The sequence below is a fragment of the Anolis carolinensis genome, chromosome 3 (assembly GCF_035594765.1).
Source record: "Anolis carolinensis isolate JA03-04 chromosome 3, rAnoCar3.1.pri, whole genome shotgun sequence".
NCBI lineage: Eukaryota > Metazoa > Chordata > Lepidosauria > Squamata > Dactyloidae > Anolis > Anolis carolinensis.
In genome coordinates, this window is record NC_085843.1 from 23355874 (window position 1) to 23374456 (window position 18583).

Sequence of the window (18583 nt, forward strand, 5' to 3'; positions counted from 1 at the left end):
TTATTATTATTATTGTCTACAACTCCCAGAATCCCCATGCAGTGGCACTGCTAGCTGGAATATGCTGAATGCTGTATTTCAAAAAATCTTTTTTTTTCTAGAATCTGTGATGGGAGTATCAAGATTAGAACTGGGTGTGTTACTTAAAATAGAGGAGAGTTAGATCTGTGTTGCAAGAGAATCTTGCAGTAAAAATTGAACCTGAAGAAGGGTTTAAAGGCAGAAAACAAGTTGCTCTGTCTAATTGAAAGAAGGTCCAGAAGACATGAAAATGGATATGGTGTCTCAGAGTGTGTTGGAATCTCCTTCTCTGGAGGTTTTTAAGCAAAGGCTGGGTGTCCATCTGTCAGGAGTGTTTTGATTGCATGTTCCTGCATAACAATGGGTTGAACTAGATGGCCCATTCTCTGATCATCCTTCTGCATATGAACTGGATTTCAGATTGTCTTCTGATTTTGCTTAACCTCAGTTTACTGACAGTTTGTATGTGCCATATCATGTTTTCAATGTGTGTTCCATATCACAAGAGGAATATGCGATCAATGGATACGTGTTCCCACATTCATCTGTAAGATTGAGCATGATGGAAGGATGTTGGGAGACAGCTGAGTTGGGGCATGGAAAGGATTCCATGTTTAGCTATTTAAAATAGATATTTTCCAATGAAATTTAAAACATATGCATTTGTTCTGTAGATCTCTCTCCCAGCTCTATATCAAACACTTTGCTTCCAAGATGCACCACTGTGGCAGGCATTTTCACGGAGCTCAATGTGTGAACAAGATTTTCCATCTATTATTGCAAACAGAATCTCACTCTTTCAACAGGTAAATGTTTGTATTTGATGCTTAAATGTTAGCCACTGAATTAGTGGATGCAACTGTTTTGATGGAATTTGTTGTTATTAGTTGCATGAACATTAATGAACATGATTAGCTAAATCAGTCAAATGTCAAATTATCTAGTTTGCCATTTTCACATTCATTTATATTATTACTTGAAGCTTTTTAATGGGTAATATAAGGCAAGAAAATATCTAGTGACTGCTGACACAAGAGACTAAATACTTCCACATATCTCTTTGTAGAGCCACAATCTAAGGCAAGTATGATATAGTATGGGCCTCCGTAGGGATGGAAATAATATTCATAATTATTCATTCCTGGGACCAAAAACGGGTTTCTCAACAGTTGGAAATTCCCAAAGGGAATAATAATAAACAACTCAAATTTTGCATTATTTTTTTCTGTTATCCAGTGTCCCGAAGTGTTGTGGAGTAATTATTCTTTGGAGAAAAGCATATGGAGTTTTGTGGGAAGAAACTGTGTGCACTGTGTGTGCAGAACTAGACATGTTTTTTTCCACAGAATAATTCCTTTTTGACACTTTGGAAAATTCAAATAAGCAGAAAATGCTTTGGAGGAATATTTTCTTTTCTTTGCAACGGGGAGAAAACTACTCTAATTATTTGTTGTCACATGTAAATATGAAATATTCAAGGACTTTTATCCTTTAGCCTCTGGATTGGTTTGTGTGTGTGCTTATAATTGTTTTGCCCCATTTTCCGCGTGGTGGGATTCATTTTAAGTATGCTTATTCTAGCTTCATTATGTAATAAATAATGTATAGCACCTAAGATGATGCAACTCTTGTTCATTTAGTATGATGCTTTTGCTTGCAAAGTGCTGCTGAGTCTTTTAGGCCAAATCCTATGATGTTGTCTACTTAGGTATGTTTTGCTACATTACATAATATTTAAGAGAAGATCTAAAACCTGGATGGCAGTGTATAGTTGCTTTGCATATTAACTTCCAGAGCACAACACTGCTTCAAGAAGCATTTCTAATTAAATCACCATGATAAACAAAGCTGCAAACCTGTGTGTTACTGTGTGTTAATCAGCTTACATAAAGAGGAGGAACTCTGGAAAATGTAGGGTCAAATACACTTCATATATCCTGTGAAGCCTGTGCACACATGTACATTTACAGTAGAAAGTAAACTTAACAGATACAATGAAAATGGTAATATTTTGTATTTCATAAATCCTAGAATTCTCATGCGCTCTTTAACATACAGTACTATTTGAGATCACACTAAAGAAAAAGAACAAGCGTTCACAGCATTCCTATAGATTGGTGGATTTTGTCCAATTAAAAAGAAACAAAAGCCAGAGCTTAGAAACTACAAACTAACTCCAGATTTAGTTCATTGCAGTTTGGCTGCGGGAAGCAAATTTCCCTAGCCTTGCTTCCATGGTAGCCACTGAAAATGATACATGGAGGATTGAATGGAGATGTGAGTTGACTGTGATGTGAAGCAAAAACAGGTATTGCTCAAAGTCAGACGGGCACCTGTTCTTCTTCCTCACATCCATTTTGTTGTGTGTTTCTGCATGGCAAGTGGTTAATTTGGAAACCTAGATGAGAAAGGTAGTCAGAAAGCTAAGAAACTGATTTGCATGCAGCAGATTTTTCCATCTTTACTGCCTTATTGATGTAGGAAATTCTACAGAAAAATCTATGCACAGGAAATGTCTGAATTTGGATAGGTATGTTGTACCTATACTTTTTTGTGTCTGTTTTTCTAATTTGGGTAACATGACTGTGTTTAGGATATATTTTCTCTCTCTTAAAATAATCCCTTTCCCTGATTCAATGTAAAAGATTCACTGTACAAGTATCATTCAGATATATAAGAAGAATCCTGCTCTTATTACGATGATACCAGTGATACTAATGCTGAGAGCACTGAGGCAGAGTGAGAAGTATATAAACAGAAGAGGAGATGAATGCTCTCTTTTTATAGACCTTACAACTTCTATGTATACATTGGCTGACAATTCCTGCTGCATAGCTCTTGAGCAAACTGGGTACTTTTTCAGTTTTAAAATGCCCCCACCACTTTGTCTTGGCTGGCATTGTTATATTGGTGCATTGTTAATTCTTTCCAGCTAAATCGATTTGCCATATAATAAAGGGCTGGGACTGACTAAGCAATGGCATTAATAGATTAATTTATTAGTCACAGATTGAAAACTGTCAATTTTAATCAGATTTTAATTGGACTATCTTCTATGAATGATAATAGCACTGAATGGTTTAAATAATGTATGTGTATTTTCCTGTTATTTAGAAAGCAGGCTATTTTCATTAAAGGTTTTCAGATATTACCTGCACCACAGGACAAAAATTGATGTTTATTTTAACTACTTTGTATTGAGAGTTGTATTGAAATCCTATGCATCTCTACTCAAGCATAAACTGCATTAACTTCAGTGGGATTAACTACTAGATTGATTGCAACCTGAATCAGTCACAAACCACTATTTAAGTGGTTGTCTGTCCTAGAAATACAGTAGAGTTAATCTGGAATCAAAATGATGCCAAATATGTCACTTTATTTGAGCAAAGGATATCTAGTTTAGCTTCCTGTTTTTGATTGTGGTGAATCACATACCACTAGAAGTCTAACAGCATAATAATAATCATCTTATGATGTCCCCACTCCACAGCTAATGTTCAGTAGCAGTCTGTTGAGAGAGTTTCATTTCAGGATTGTGGGTATATATCATAAAATGATATTCATAACATCTAGAAATTTGTCTAATACTGTTATACACTATTCAAGTACTAGCCATGGCTGCATTTTGTCTCATGAATTCCTAAATCTTTTGCCAGTTATGAATGAGCCTGAATTGGATGTTATGAGTGACAGTGAAAAAGTCTTGCTGTTTCACCCCTCCCCCCCCATTCCTCTTTTGTAAAGCTTCATTATATCTCCACATACTTACTTTTTAGAAGTATTAACTTCCAAACACTTCAGTTTTCCTTGTAGGAATGGTGCTTCCACTTCATGATCATTCTGATCATACTTGTTAGCAGTTTCTTCAGTTTTGTGATATCTATTTAGAAATGGGGCCGTCAGAACTACTCACTTTTCCAACTAGTAATGTTTTTTCCTCAGTGGATTTGTATGATGTTTTATTTTAAAATATTAGATGAAAACATCTAATGTTTTAAAATAAAACCTCCTATAAATATAGTTTCTTTATACTTGACCTCTTTAATATATTGTGACTTTGAAAGTAAAATGTTCTGCTAAATTCTTTGTATCTGGCATGTGATATTAATCCCTATCAGCTTTTGATAATGTACTGGAATCTTAACGTGAATATATTTTGTTTAAGGTCCTTGTGGTCCAAGCTGTCAGGCCTGATAGGCTACAGAGTGCAATGGCCCTTTTTGCATGTAAAGCTCTGGGTAAGTTGACATTTTAAAGAATATCATGCAATAAGCAGTATTCTAATTTTGGTATAATTAATCTTACGGCACATACCAAGATAGATGTCTATATACATGGATGTTATATATACGAGGGCTATTACGTTTTGGAATTAAAAATGAACAAAGTATAGGAGAAAACATTTACCATATGCAGTTGAAAGCCAGACCCAAATCCCACTTCTCAACATAGTCCACATTGAAATCAAGGCAGTTATCATAGCAATAAAAGAGTTTGCAAAGTCCTTCCCCACCAAACTTTCCCACTTGGCTTGCGTCCTCAACCAGGCAGGCGTCCCTTCTCACAGCTGCGCATGTACATGCGCTCAACATTCCCCCACGCTTGTCCTGGATTGCTCTTCTGTTTTGCAAATTCTTGCAAGGAAGGTTATGGTGACCGTTTTTTGGGATAGGAAAGGTGTGCTTCTTGCAAAACCTTAGAAGAGCGATCCAGGATGAGCGTGGAGGAAAGTTGAGTGCATAGCCCTCGTATATAGTTTCTGTCTGTAATCCTGGCTTAGGGAGGCTTTTCGGGGGTTCCCTCCCACTCTCTCAGCTGCCACTCCTGATCCTCTTTTTTTAAAAAAACAAACAAACACTCAAACAAACAAACTGTGATTCTTTTACACTATTGATTCTAAGCTGCACCCCTTTTTTGAACCTTGATTTCGGGGGATATGTTATATTTGAAATTGATCAGGCACTTGAGAAACTTCAGATAATGGTTTATGGTTAATCTATTTAGGTGGCAAAGTGCGTTAAAGCACTGAGCTGCAGACCGAAGAGTCCCAGGTTCAAGCCCTGGGAGCGGCGTGAGCGACCACTGTTAGCTCCAGCTCCTGCCAACCTAGCAGTTCGAAAACATGCCAATGTGAGTAGATCAATAGGTACCACTCCGGCGGGAAGGTAACGGCGCTCCATGCAGTCATGCCGGCCACATGACCTTGCAGGTGTCTACGGACAACTCCGGCCCTTCGGCTTAGAAATGGAGATGAGCACCACACCCCAGAGTCAGACATGACTGGATTTAACGTCAGGGAAAACCTTTAGGCAATAGGCTGGAGTAGGTGACTAGTTAAAATGCATTCTTAACTTTCCCACAGTTTTATGTTATACATCTATCCATTTTTAGGGATTAAAGAGTTGTCTCCGCCACCACTAAATCTGAAACGTCTCTACAAAGAAACACTTGAAATTGAACCCATATTGATCATTATTTCTCCTGGGGCTGATCCTTCGCAGGAATTACAAGAACTTGCAAGTGTTGAAAGAAGTGGAGATTGCTACCACCAGGTGAATTTCTGATGTGTATCAAGAAAAAACCTCGTATACTTTGGGTGACCAGGGCTCATGAGAAGAGCATCTAATTTAGTCTTTATTTACTATATTTGAATAACAATAATAATCATAATCATAATCATTTGTTTTTATATTTTGCCCTATCTTCCCTGAGGGACTCCTATACAATTGCTTTCATTCCTATTGTTTTGTCATTCTGCATGGCATAATTATCATCATATTTTATTCCTTATTTTTTTCACTTTTGATGTGACTCCCATTCTCTCCCTTAGCTATTATGTTAGAATTCACATCATTGTGCTGTATTTAGGGCTTGCTTTTGAATACATGTTTGGGCAATCATCTTTGACTTCCCAAGTATTTACTGTAAGGTCATTCAGATCAGTCTTAATAATACTGTTATAATTCTGCATTTAATCATAATGACTTCATCTACAGGAGCCCTAAAATATATTTACCTGCTGCTGCTCAGTCGTTTAGTCATCTCCGACTCTACGTGACCTCATGGACCACTCCACACCAGAGCTCCCTGTTGGCCGTCACCGCCCCAGTTCCTTCAAGGTCAAGCCAGTCACTTCAAGGATACCGTCCACCCATCTTGCCCTTGGTCGGCCTCTCTTCCTTTTTCCTTCCATTTTCCCCAGCATCGTGATCTTTTCCAAGCTTTCCTGTCTCCTCATGATGTGGGCAAAATACTTCTGCCTTGCCTCTAATATTCTTCCCTCCAGTGAGCAGCCAGGCATTATTTACTGGAGGATGGACTGGTTGGATCTTCTTGCGGTCTAAGGCACTCTCAGGATTTTCCTCCAGCACCAAAGTTCAAAAGTGTCTATCTTCCTTCACTCAGCCTTCCTTATGGTCCAGCTCTCGCATCCATAGGTTATTATGAGGAATACCATTGCTTTGACTAAGCGGACCTTCGTTGCCAGTGTGATGTCTCTGCTCTTCACTATTTTGTCAAGGTTGGCCATTGCTCTCCTCCCAAGAAGTAAATGTCTTCTGATTTCCTGGCTGCAGTCTGCATCTGCAGTGATCTTCGCACCTAGAAATATAAAGTCTGTCACTGCCTCCACGTTTTCTCCCTCTATTTGTCAATAGGTGTAGTTGCCATGTTCTTGGTTTTCTTGATGTTTAACTGCAACCCAGCTTTTGCACTTTCTTCCTTCACCTTGGTGATAAGGCTCCTCAGCTCTTCCTCACTTTCGGCCATCAGAGTGGTATCATCTGCATACCTAAGGTTGTTAATGTTTCTTCCAGCAATTTTAACTCCGGCCTTGGATTCCTCAAGCCCCGCATGTCGCATGATGTGTTCTGCGTACAAGTTGAATAGGGAGGGTGAAAGTATGCAGCCCTGCCGTACTCCTTTCCCAATCTTAAACCAGTCTGTTGTTCCGTGGTCTGTTCTTACTGTGGCCACTTGGTCTTTATATAGATTTCTCAGGAGACAGACAAGGTGACTTGGTATCCCCATACCACCAAGAACATGCCATAGTTTATTATGATCCACACAGTCAAAGGCTTTAGAATAGTTAATAAAGCAGAAGTAGATGTTTTTCTGAATCTCCCTGGCTTCCTCTATTATCCAGCGGATATTGGCAATTTGGTCTCTCGTTCCTCTGCCTTTTCTGAACCCAGCTTGGACATCTGGCAACTCTCGCTCCATGTATTGCTGGAGTCTGCCTTGCAGGATCTTGAGCATTACCTTACTGCCATGGGAAATAGGTGCCACTGTACGGAAGTTTGAGCATTCTTTAGTGTTTCCCTTTTTTGGTATGGGAATATAAATTGATTTTTTCCAATCTGATGGCCAATCTTGTGTTTTCCATATTTGCTGGCATATGGCATGCAACAACTTGACAGCATCACCTTCCAATATTTTAAACAGCTCAGCTGGGATCCCTTCATCTCCTGCTGCCTTGTTGTTAGCAATGCTTCTTAAAGCCCATTCAACCTCACTCCTCAGGATGTCTGGTTCTAATTCACTCACCACACCGTCAAAGCTATCCTCTATATTATTATCCTTCCTATACAGATCTTCTGTATATTCTCGCCACCTTTTCTTGATCTCTTCAGCTTCTGTTAAGTCCCTGCCTTCTTTGTTTTTGATCATACCCATTTTTGCTTGAAATTTGCCTCCGATGTTTCTGATTTTCTGGAAGAGGTCTCTTGTCCTTCCTATTCTGTTGTTTTCTTCCACTTCCATGCATTGCTTGTTCAAAAATAGTTCCTTGTCTCTTCTGGCTAGCCTCTGAAATTGTGCATTTAATTGGGCATATCTCCCCCTATCGCTGTTTCCTTTCGCCTTCCTTCTTTCTTGGGCTACTTCCAATGTCTCAACGGAGAACCATCTTGCCTTCTTGGTTTTCTTTTTCTTTGGGACGTACTTTGTTGCTGCCTCCTGAACAGTGTTGTGGACTTCTGTCCATAGTTCTTCTGGGTCTCTATTTATTAAATCTAGTCCCTGAAATCTATTCTTCACTTCCACTGCATATTCACTGGGAATATTTGTGAGATCATATCTAATTGGTCTGTTTTCCCCATTCTCTTTAGTCTGATTCTAAATTTTGTAATAAGAAGTTCGTGATCTGAACTACAGTCAGCTCCAGATCTTGTTTTCACCGACTGGATGGATGTCCACCACCTTTGGCTGCAAAGGATGTAGTCAATGTGATTTCGGTGTAGACCATCTGGTGAAGTCCATGTGTAAAGCTGTCTTTTAGGTTGTTGGAAGAGAGTGTTTGTTATGCACATTGAGTTTTCCTGGCAAAATTCTATCAGCCTACGTCCTGCTTCATTTTGTTGTCCCAGACCATGCTTGCCTGTGATCCCGGTTATCATTTGACTGCCCACCTTAGCATTCCAATATCCTGTAATGAGAATAATGTCTATTTTTGGTGTATTATCCACTAAATGCTGTAGATCCTCGTAGAACTTATCTATTTCTGCTTCTTCAGCAGCTGTGGTAGGGGTTTATATTTGGATCACTGTAATGTTAAACGGCTTGCCTTTAACTCGAATTGATATCATTCTATCATTTTTTGGGTTGTATCCAATCACTGCTTTCGCAACTTTATTATTAATTATGAAGGCTGCTCCATTTCTTCGGTGTTCCTCTTGTCCGCAGTAGTAGATCTGGTGGTCATCTTTTGTGAAGTGGCCCATTCCAGTCCATTTCAGTTCACTGACTCCCAGAATGTCTATCTTTAATCTTGACATCTCACCAATAACCACATCCAGTTTGCCCTGGCTCTTAGATCTTACATTCCAAGTTCCTATAGTGTGTTGATCTCTAGAATATCGGATTCGTCCTTCACCTCCATCACCGTCGGCCAGCTTTGAGCTAACTGCATCATCATTTCTGGGGCTACTTGGACTAATCCTCTGCTCCTCCCCAGTAGCATTTTGACCATCTTCCAACCTGGGGGTCCTATCTTCCGATGGTATACCAACATTTCTCTGCTTGTATTGATCCATATAGTTTTCATGGCAAGAATACTGGGGTGGGTTGCCATTACCTTCCCCAAGGATCGTGCTTGGTCTGACCTTTCTGCCATGACCTTCCCGTCTTGGGTGGCCCTGCACGGTATAGCTTATGGCTTCATCGAGGCACTCAAGCCCCACCACCACGTCTGCATTTAATCATAATGACTTCATCTATAGGAGCCCTATAATATATTTTCCACAATAACCTAATATATTTGACTGTCTTTTTTTAGGTTGCTATGGGTCAGGGCCAAGCTGATCTAGCTATTCAGACTGTGAAAGAATGTGCAAGGACTGGAGAATGGCTCTGTTTGAAAAATTTGCACCTTGTTGTGTCGTGGCTTCCCATATTGGAAAAAGTAAGAATCATACATTCCAAAGTCTTCAGTCTTTGTTCCAAAGTAGTAGATCAAATGATCTACTAGACTCACATATAAATCTAAAAATATCAGACAAAAAAAATCAAAAACTGGATTGATTTTTCTACAGATCAAAACTACAGTAGAGTCTCACTTATCCAATGTTCTGTATTATCCAACACAGTTTGCCTTTTAGTAATAAATGTTTTTGTAGTCAATATTTTCAATACATTGCAATGTTTTGGTGCTAAATTCATGAATACAATAATTACTACATAACGTTACCGTGTATTGAACTGTTTTTTCTGTCTATTTGTTGGAAAACATGATGTTTTGGTGCTTAATTTGTAAAATTATAAATTAATTTGATGTTTAATACGTTTTTCCTTAATCCTTCGTTATTATCCAACATTTCTGCTTATCTGACGTTCTGCTGGCCTGTTTATGTTGGATAAGCGAGACTCTATAGTAAGTACTATACAGCGGGTCCCCAAGTTACAAACAAAATAGGTTCTATAGGTTCGTTCTTAAGTTGAATTTGTATGTTAGTCAGAAAGGTACATTTTTAAGTCTAACTCCAGTCATATATATCTGTGCCCCTGTTTAGAAGATGCCACCTTCACGTTCTGTCCCTGTGATAATTGGATTTTGAAAAAATTGTCTTGTTGTGGAAAAAAGATTGGTTGGTGATAATGCTTCAGCTGAGACAGCTTTTCATGAATGAATTTCCCTTCCTAGGGCTAGATTTCTCTCACTTCCTGTTGTCCACCCCCCCTCCCCCACCTGTTCTTAGCTATGAGTCATATTTAAGTTGGATGTTTGTAATTCGGGGAATGCCTTAATTCTTATTAAGAATACTGTCAAAGAAAAATCCCTTCCCTGAATAGAGCAACAAAAGATGAGAATTTAACTCATCCTAGGAGAAACTAAAAGAAACACTGTCCTCCCCCCACATTTCTTTCTGCCAGAGCACCACAAAATGATGGCAGCCAGGGGCAACTAGCCCCTGAAACAGTACTGGTTCCATGGAATGATGCTTGATTTCTCCATAAATCATATTAAATTCTATAATTTTGAACCCAAAACTAGCCCTTGATTTGTACATAGATGAGGTTATACATAAATATATCCATTATATCATTGCATTGATTAGGGACCTAAATCTAATTGCCACGCAACTAGAGCAGACCTATTCTGGCAGTTGTGATTTGGTAAATAAACACGTACGTTGTTTGACTCAATGTGTCTACTCCACTTGGGACTAGCAATTAGGCTTCTTGTGAGGTAAATATACATAAAAACATTATGTCATAATGAATTTTTTCATATATATTCTTTAAATGCTAAGTGAAATGACATGTATGGAGGAAATACAAGTTTAGTCAACATGAACAATACACATACACCATGTATATGTGAGATGTGTGAGCATGCAGCTGAATATTAGAAAACCCTTACATAATTTATTTAAAGGCATAGATGTTCATAAAATAAATTTGTAAAAGATATGCCTACTAAGAACATTTTCAGCTCTCCAAGGAACATTCTGTCTAGGTCTGTAGTATCCCTTTCTCTGCCAACATACAAAAGTAAGAGGATTCTGTTGAATGTTCAGACATAATAGGAAACTATTTTTTCTCCTGATGTAAACTAACTTCCATGTTTCCATGTACCCTCTTCTGCTTCATAGCACATCAGAGAAGGAGCCTGGCTGTGCTTGTTTTCCATTTTTCACTAACTTCTGTTCCGTGTGATATCCAAACTCAGAACATTGTAATGCTGCTAGAACAGAGCCATACAGCCTGAAACCACACACAACACTCCAGTGGTTCTAGCCGTGGAAGCCTACAACAATACTCAGAACACTGTAATTTGTCTAACTGGTTATTAAAGAAGAGACAGACTAAAGCATGAATTTCATATCTCAGCTTTTCCCTCAAACCAGGCCTTAACATGATTACCAATATTACAAGAGTAGCCAACTGTTATTCTGAATTGTTTTAGAACAAATAATATTTGTAAAAATCTTAACTTTCTTCATGGTTTTCAGATAGAGATCTTTACTTAGATCTTTTTTCTTGTGATGAATATTTTATAAAGTTTCTGATTTTATTTCCTGTAGGAACTTAACAATCTGCAACCTAAACCTGGGTTCCGTCTTTGGTTGACTGCTGAAGTCCATCCCAAATTTTCTCCCATTTTGCTTCAGTCAAGTCTCAAGATTACATATGAGGTAAGATATAAGATTTTTTTTGTGATTATATGGGAGCCAGGGTTGTGTAGGTATATGAATGTTGGTTGGTGGACTACTACGAATTTTGGCTTAGCCATGGAAACCCATTGGGTGACTTTGGGCAAGTCATACCCTCTCAGCCCCAGAGGAAGGCAATGGCAAAACCAACTCTGAACAAATCTTGCCAAGAAAATCCCATGATATGGTCACCATAAGTTAGAAGCTACTTTTGTAGTAGTCATTTTTTGTTTTCTCTTTTTTTACTGCAGTCTTCTCTATTTCCCTCCAAAGCCACTGTTGCAGCTCATAGGAACCCCCAAAAGGCCTGAAATATGTTACAATGGGTTAAAGTCTGAGAGAGAAAGCAGCTACAATTGGGCAGAGATATTTTTTTGTGATAGGACCACACTCACAAACTAGAATCATTATATAGTTTTTTGCTGATCATTCTCTCACTCTGCAGCCGCTTGTATTTTCTTTCTGTTTTGTATTTCTGTTAGGCTGCTGTGAAAAGGATAAAGCAGGAAGGATATTGTGCAAATGAACCTCTGTTCAAATTACTCAGAATACAGCCTCTAATATTTTTTACACTAAACTCTTATTTTCTGCTTCAGGCACCTCCAGGCCTAAAAAAGAACTTAATGCGCACATATGAATCCTGGACGCCAGAGCAAATTAGCAAAAAGGGTAACTTGTCTCGAGCCCATGCTCTTTTTAGCTTGGCTTGGTTTCATGCGGCATGTCAAGAAAGAAGGAATTATATCCCTCAGGTAATGAGCGTTGCTATGATTTTTCTTGTATGGATCATATGCTAATTGCATTCCATGCTATCATATTTATTCCTGCACACTGAAATTAAATTATTCTGAGACTACAAAATACTACTTTTGCGATCTCAAACACACTGTGCAAGAATATATTAATAACAGTTGTTCTGTATTTTCCTGTCTTCCCATGATCAATTTTATGAGCTCCAACTATTTGTTTGTACTAAAATGAACTGTTAATATGTAATAATTGATGCTTGTTTTTTTCCAAAACAATTTTTTGGTTGGAAACTATTTTAAGTGTCTTAAAGGCCTTGCAGCTGTCTTAAATACTTACAGTTTGTTTGTTTTATTTGGATGTGTTCCTTAAGAAAGCTGCCTTGCGGGTTGTTCTATTTTTCCTAAATTGATGCTTGCTCTTGTTTTTTTTCTTCTTCTACGTTTGGATGTCACAATGACTTATATGAGTTAGACCCTTCTTCATTTTCTGAAGTCAGAGTTATCTGTGCTCTGCCTCTTATGATTAAGAGCTGCGCATTTGATTCTCTCATAAATTGTCAGTTAATGGTCAGTGTTAATAAGGCCCCCCTGCCAAAAAACAAAACAAAAAACTGAATAACATTTTTAGATATTTCAGAACTTTCCAGCTCTGCGCAGTTTAGAAACATTGGGAGGGTGCAGACATTCTGATAATTCAGAATTCTAGATTTCTAGTTTACAATGAATAAATTATCATTCTGATGCACCCTGACTGATCTCTCTGCTTCAAGGAAAAGCTGCTGAATAAACCATCAACTTATATTGATGGTTTCTTTAGAGTGAAATCTGTTTGTTTCTCAGTCATGTTTGTTTCTCATAATAAATAAGAAAAAATGCCCTATAATTTGGGTAGGGGGGCAGTGACCTCATATGATCTCCCCAAGATCATTTGGAGGCCCTTATAGTTATCCATCACTCCTCCCCCCCCCCCCCCCACACACACTATTATATAAATGCATCTTCCTCCCAAAATGTCCTCTCATTACAGAAACTAGGAATGGATGGTCCATAGTTCACTTAGCCATGTCTGTTGCAAATGGGAGTAATCAACCATGATGGCCTGTTCTCTGCAACATTCTACTGAAACTTGGCTTACCAGGATATGTGAACCAGGTTACTGAATTCCATAAAGTAGAAACCAACAGAAAGCCATAAACAGTCCCCAAGATCATTTGGTCTGGGCCTTGGTCTCCCACCCAAATACTTACCAAGTACTAACTCAGATCTGGTGCCTTTAATGCTCCTTGAAAAAAAGGGAATCTCAGATGAATGTAAGGAAATTATAGTACACAGAAAAGACCTCAGGAGTCGATGATACAAACACTGGATATGTTCCAAATCCAAGATTCAGGATTAGAACAATGAAAATATTTCGCATCCAAGAGCACACAGCTGTGGCTTCTATGGATGAGGGAACATCTTTGATGACCTCCTTGGATAGAGACCAGGGTTAAACTGCTTGGTGTGTGTGCTTGCTGAGGTAGGTCACATGGGGATATATATATATATATATATATATATATATATATATATATATAATATACCATTTTATAATTATATATAATTTTAAAAAAGAACAAAAGACATGACCTGCAAATGATGCTATACGTATCTAAATGGCCCTTGGCAGAAAAAAGGTTCTCAACCCCTGTTCTAGATGCTGTTGGACTATAGCTCTCTGTCTTCATCATTACACAATATGCTGGGTAAGATTTCTAAGTGTTACAATCCACTGATATAGGCAAGTGGCCTGGATACCTGTATTGCTAAATGTTGTATTGGTCAATAGGCCATTAGAGTTTTTTTTTTCTTTTAATTAGACTGATATATTTTTCTGAGATTTAGAAAACCTTTCATTTGGGGCATTTGGGATGGCTGAATTCTTTGCATTCTTTTTTTCTGCTGAAATTTGACATTTATTTATTTATTTATTTATTTCCAACATTTATATCCCGCCCTTCTCACCTGAAGGGACTCAGGGCGGCATACAAAATTGGCAACAATTCGATGCCTACACATAATTAAAACAGCAATGAAAATCCAATTAAAACAATTAAAACAATATAAAAATATAAAACATATGATTAAAATCCATTCATCCAAAATCCTCGTGCTGTAGCTGTAAATCAGTCTGGATCATCTTTATCATTTAATCTTCGAAAGCCTGGGCACATAGCCATGTTTTCAGGGCTTTTCTAAAACTCAAAAGGGTTGGGGCTTGCCGTATTTCTGTGGGGAGGGTGTTCCACAGCCGGGGAGCCACCACCGAGAAGGCCCTGTCCCTCGTACCCACCAGGCGCACTTGTGGGGCAGGCGGGACCGAGAGCAGGGTCTCACCAGATGACCTTAGGGATCTTCCTGGCTCATAGGAGGAGATACGTTCGGACAAGTAGATTGGGCCAGAACCATTTAGGGCTTTATAGGTCAAAACCAGCACTTTGCATTGGGCTCGGTAGCATATCGGCAACCAGTGGAGCTGGCTAAGTAGGGGGGTGGTACGCTCCTTGTAAGCCGCCCCAGTTATTAATCTGGCTGCCGCCCGTTGTACTAATTGGAGCAAACATGGCACAAAGTTTTGAACATTTTCTTCTCATTTGGGCACTCACACTTAATAATATCAGTTGAATAAATTATATTATTTTTCTTTTATAGGGTTGGACTAAATTCTATGAATTTTCTTTATCTGATCTTCGTGCAGGGTATGACATTATTGATAGACTTTTTGATGGTGAGTAATCATTTCTTCAAGGAATTTTGATGGTTGAATTTAAACCATCACTTGGATATATCTTTTATCATTCAAATTCTAAATAGGATTGTCCTTGGAGAATGGTTTATATCCAATTATTAAATATAAATGTTTATATATACATTGATAATTAATAAAATCTCTTTATGTAAGAACTTTTTTAAAAATAGTATGTCCGTTTTATGAAAATGTGATTAATGGGAGAATGATGAACAATAGTTGTTGACATAAGAACATTTCATATAATTATGAATAATAACCAATTATACTTTAATGCATTCAAGCATGAAAAAGAAAATGTACTTAAACTCATCAGTATAAAGCCAAAGGATTTGATTTACATTTTTTTCTAATGTTTAACAGTCTATGGCATATTAGTCTGAAACACAACTGAGAAGTTTATTTTACCAAAAGTAATTGAGATACATTTCACATTTCTTGTTTAGAGGTTCTTTGTTATATTTTAAAAACAAATAATATTTTAATAGATGAGAAAAATCAAATAAATACATCCTTCAATAATGAAATATTTTGTTTATAATATAAGAAACAAAGTTGAGGTGCATGCCAACACTTTAATTATATACAAATGAACCATTCACTAAATAGTGAAAAATCTGTGAAATATATAAAAGGGACATGACAGTCAGTAAAAAAAAGTGCTAATGTAAACCAAACAGCTAATATTTTCTGTTCACTATTTTAAGTTAAATGAGGGTTATTTCATACACACTATGAAATTAATTTGAGATTGGTATTTACATTTGTGTTATATTATTATAATGAAAATTGAACTAAAATGAAGTTGAGACATTCCATTTCTGAATTTTTTCTTCGCTCCCATACCTGTTTTGAATTTAGAAGCAATGTAAACAGATGCATGAAATTTTGAAACCTACCTTCTTTACTCATCTACTTACTGAAAGTTAATGCAGGAGTTTAAAAATAGAGGAATAGGGAAGCAGAAAACAAAAACATAACTGTATATAAATCATTTATTTATTTACTTTATTTTTTATCATACCTTTCTTCCTATATAGGGATTCAAGGTGATTAACAATACATATTAAAAATGATTATAAAACAATGCAAATACAGCAATATATATACAATTAAACAATTTATATCAAAACAATTGCCCATTTTATCCCCATCTTAAAATCCCAATCGCACCACCTTTAAAGGTTCAACCACCATCAGTGTATAAACGCTTGATGGCAGAAAAATGTTTTTAACTGGCCAATGAAAGGGAGCAGGAACAATGCCTTCTTGACCTACAGAGGAAATTCCATGGTCTGGGAGCAGCCACTGAAAAGGCCGTTTCCTTTGTTCCCACCAAACGAGCTTGAAAGAAAAGGCTCCCTCCAGATGATCATAGTGTTTTAATTGGCTCATAAAGAGAGATATGGATGCAAATCTACTCCTGTCAACAACAAAAATAAAGTAGACTCTCCTTGAACTGCTCATCCAGTGGGAATAATTTCATATGCTCAAAAATAGGAATTCAAATGTATCAATCTGTTTTTTTTTTCCTTAGGTCTTCATATCTTTCTCTTTCTTCCTAAAATTATTTCCATGATTGTTTCTATTTTTCTGGAAGTGGATTCTGAAAGACAAAATCTAAAGAAATACTAGGACAACATTTTTTAAAAAAGAATTTAACATCAAGAGTTCATTTAAAACACTTAGCATATTTATCTTCTATGCAAAACAACATCAAACTAATAAGACACTGAGCAATGCTTATCCTAAATGGGCAAAGTTAGGATAACTGGATGTTAGAGTACAAATCCCATTCGACACTAGCAAGCATAGCCAATGATGAGGAATGCTGATAGATGTGATGTCTCATGGGCCTTGTAGTCCCGTTCCTAGTGCTATTGTGGCAGATGAGGAGGAAAATTTGGGATTTCCACCGGTTCAGCTTGAATCGGAGCCTCGCCACCTGGAGGATGTTTGTCCTCAGGAAGTTAACCAAACAAGCCTTGGGCAGAATTCTCCCCCGTTTTCCCGAAAGGACAATTATAATAGAGATAGAGGGGCAAGGGAGGCTAATCGCCGGAGCCTCAGAATCGCTGCCAATTAGCTGATTAGGTCTGCTTCCCTTGGGAAATTCTAAGGAGTTATGCATCTGGACACAGTTTGGGTTTCACTTCTTGTTCTCCAGGGAAAGTGTTCTATTGGCGGGAAAACAAGACCCTATATAGGGGTTTTGCCGCAAGGGGAACCTTGCGGAGTCAATTTGTTCAGCTTGAGGAGAGAGATCGTGTGTGGACTTCGTACCCCAGTTCCCTGTTTCCCGGATCGAGTTTTCAGCCTTGTCTTGTTTCACGGATCAAGTTTCTAGCCTAGCCTTGTTTCACGGACTTCTCTGGACTCAGTTCATATTTCATGTTGCCTCGTTTCAAGTTTGATCTAGCCAAGATTCAAGCCTATTTTCCAGCCTTGTTGTCAAGCTACCTTGGACTTTAGAGACCCTGTCATTTCCCCACACTTTGCTTGGCAAAGTGTGTTTCGGTCAAGTAGATTATAACTTTGAACTCTAATATCTTATATTGGACATTATTTTCCTGGACTATATTTGACCTCATCTGAAAGGTCTGCTTCTGAACTTTATTCTTCACTTGTTTTTATTGACTTTATATAATTCTTTAATAAAGATATTAGATAGATTCTGGTCTCTGCGCATGGTTATTGGTGCTCTGCAGCCTGGGTCCTGACAGTTTGACTCCGCCACCCCAAGCACCAATTAACCTAAGGCCAGAATGTCCACAGGAACCGGGGCAGATGCCCAACCACTCAGCTACACCATTTCCCGGGAAGAATTCGACCGGATCCGAGATACTCTCCGAACGCAGGAGGGTGAAATTCTGGGCTTGAAGGAACGCGGAGTGCGTCTCCCTGCCCTAGCGCTACCAACCAAGTTTTCTGGAGAAGCCTCCAAGGTTCATGTCTTCCGTCGCCAATGCCAGGCGTACTTAGAAGCCCGCCAAGCTGAATTTCCTCAAGAAGATGTCAAAGTGGCGTGGATCTACAGCCTCCTAGATGGACCTGCGGCCAATTGGGCAACGGCGCTGTTTGATGCGGGTTCCACGCACCTAAGCTCTGCGCAAAATTTCTTGAATCACCTTAGAAAGACCTGGGGGATCGAAGACGACGAGGTGGCGGCCGGCCATAAACTCCGGCGTCTCTTCCAAGGGGACAGGCTGTTGTCCCGGTACATAGCCGAGTTCCGGGTGCTGGCTCAAAGCACCGGCTGGAACGATGTAGCCCTTAGAGGACAGTTTCGTGAGGGCCTCAACTTCGAAATGCAGGAAGAGATCTCTAAGGTGGATCCTCCAGGGACTCTTGAGAGACTCATCAACCAGTGT

General features: G+C 38.4%; 1 protein-coding gene across 3 annotated transcripts in view; it reads left to right on the top strand.

Annotated features, from left to right (window-relative positions):
• dync2h1 (dynein cytoplasmic 2 heavy chain 1) overlaps nt 1-18583 on the top strand; it is a 205090-nt gene that overhangs the window by 122899 nt on the left and 63608 nt on the right. For all 3 annotated transcript variants that reach the window (XR_010004055.1, XM_003219289.4, XM_062974574.1), the window contains exons 75-81: nt 696-827; nt 4190-4262; nt 5416-5576; nt 9299-9424; nt 11547-11657; nt 12272-12427; nt 15116-15191. Coding sequence is in view for 2 of the 3 variants with exons in the window: in XM_003219289.4 (XP_003219337.2) it covers nt 696-827; nt 4190-4262; nt 5416-5576; nt 9299-9424; nt 11547-11657; nt 12272-12427; nt 15116-15191 (835 nt within the window). In the remaining variant the exon portion in view is untranslated. The remainder of the gene's footprint in view (nt 1-695; nt 828-4189; nt 4263-5415; nt 5577-9298; nt 9425-11546; nt 11658-12271; nt 12428-15115; nt 15192-18583) is intronic.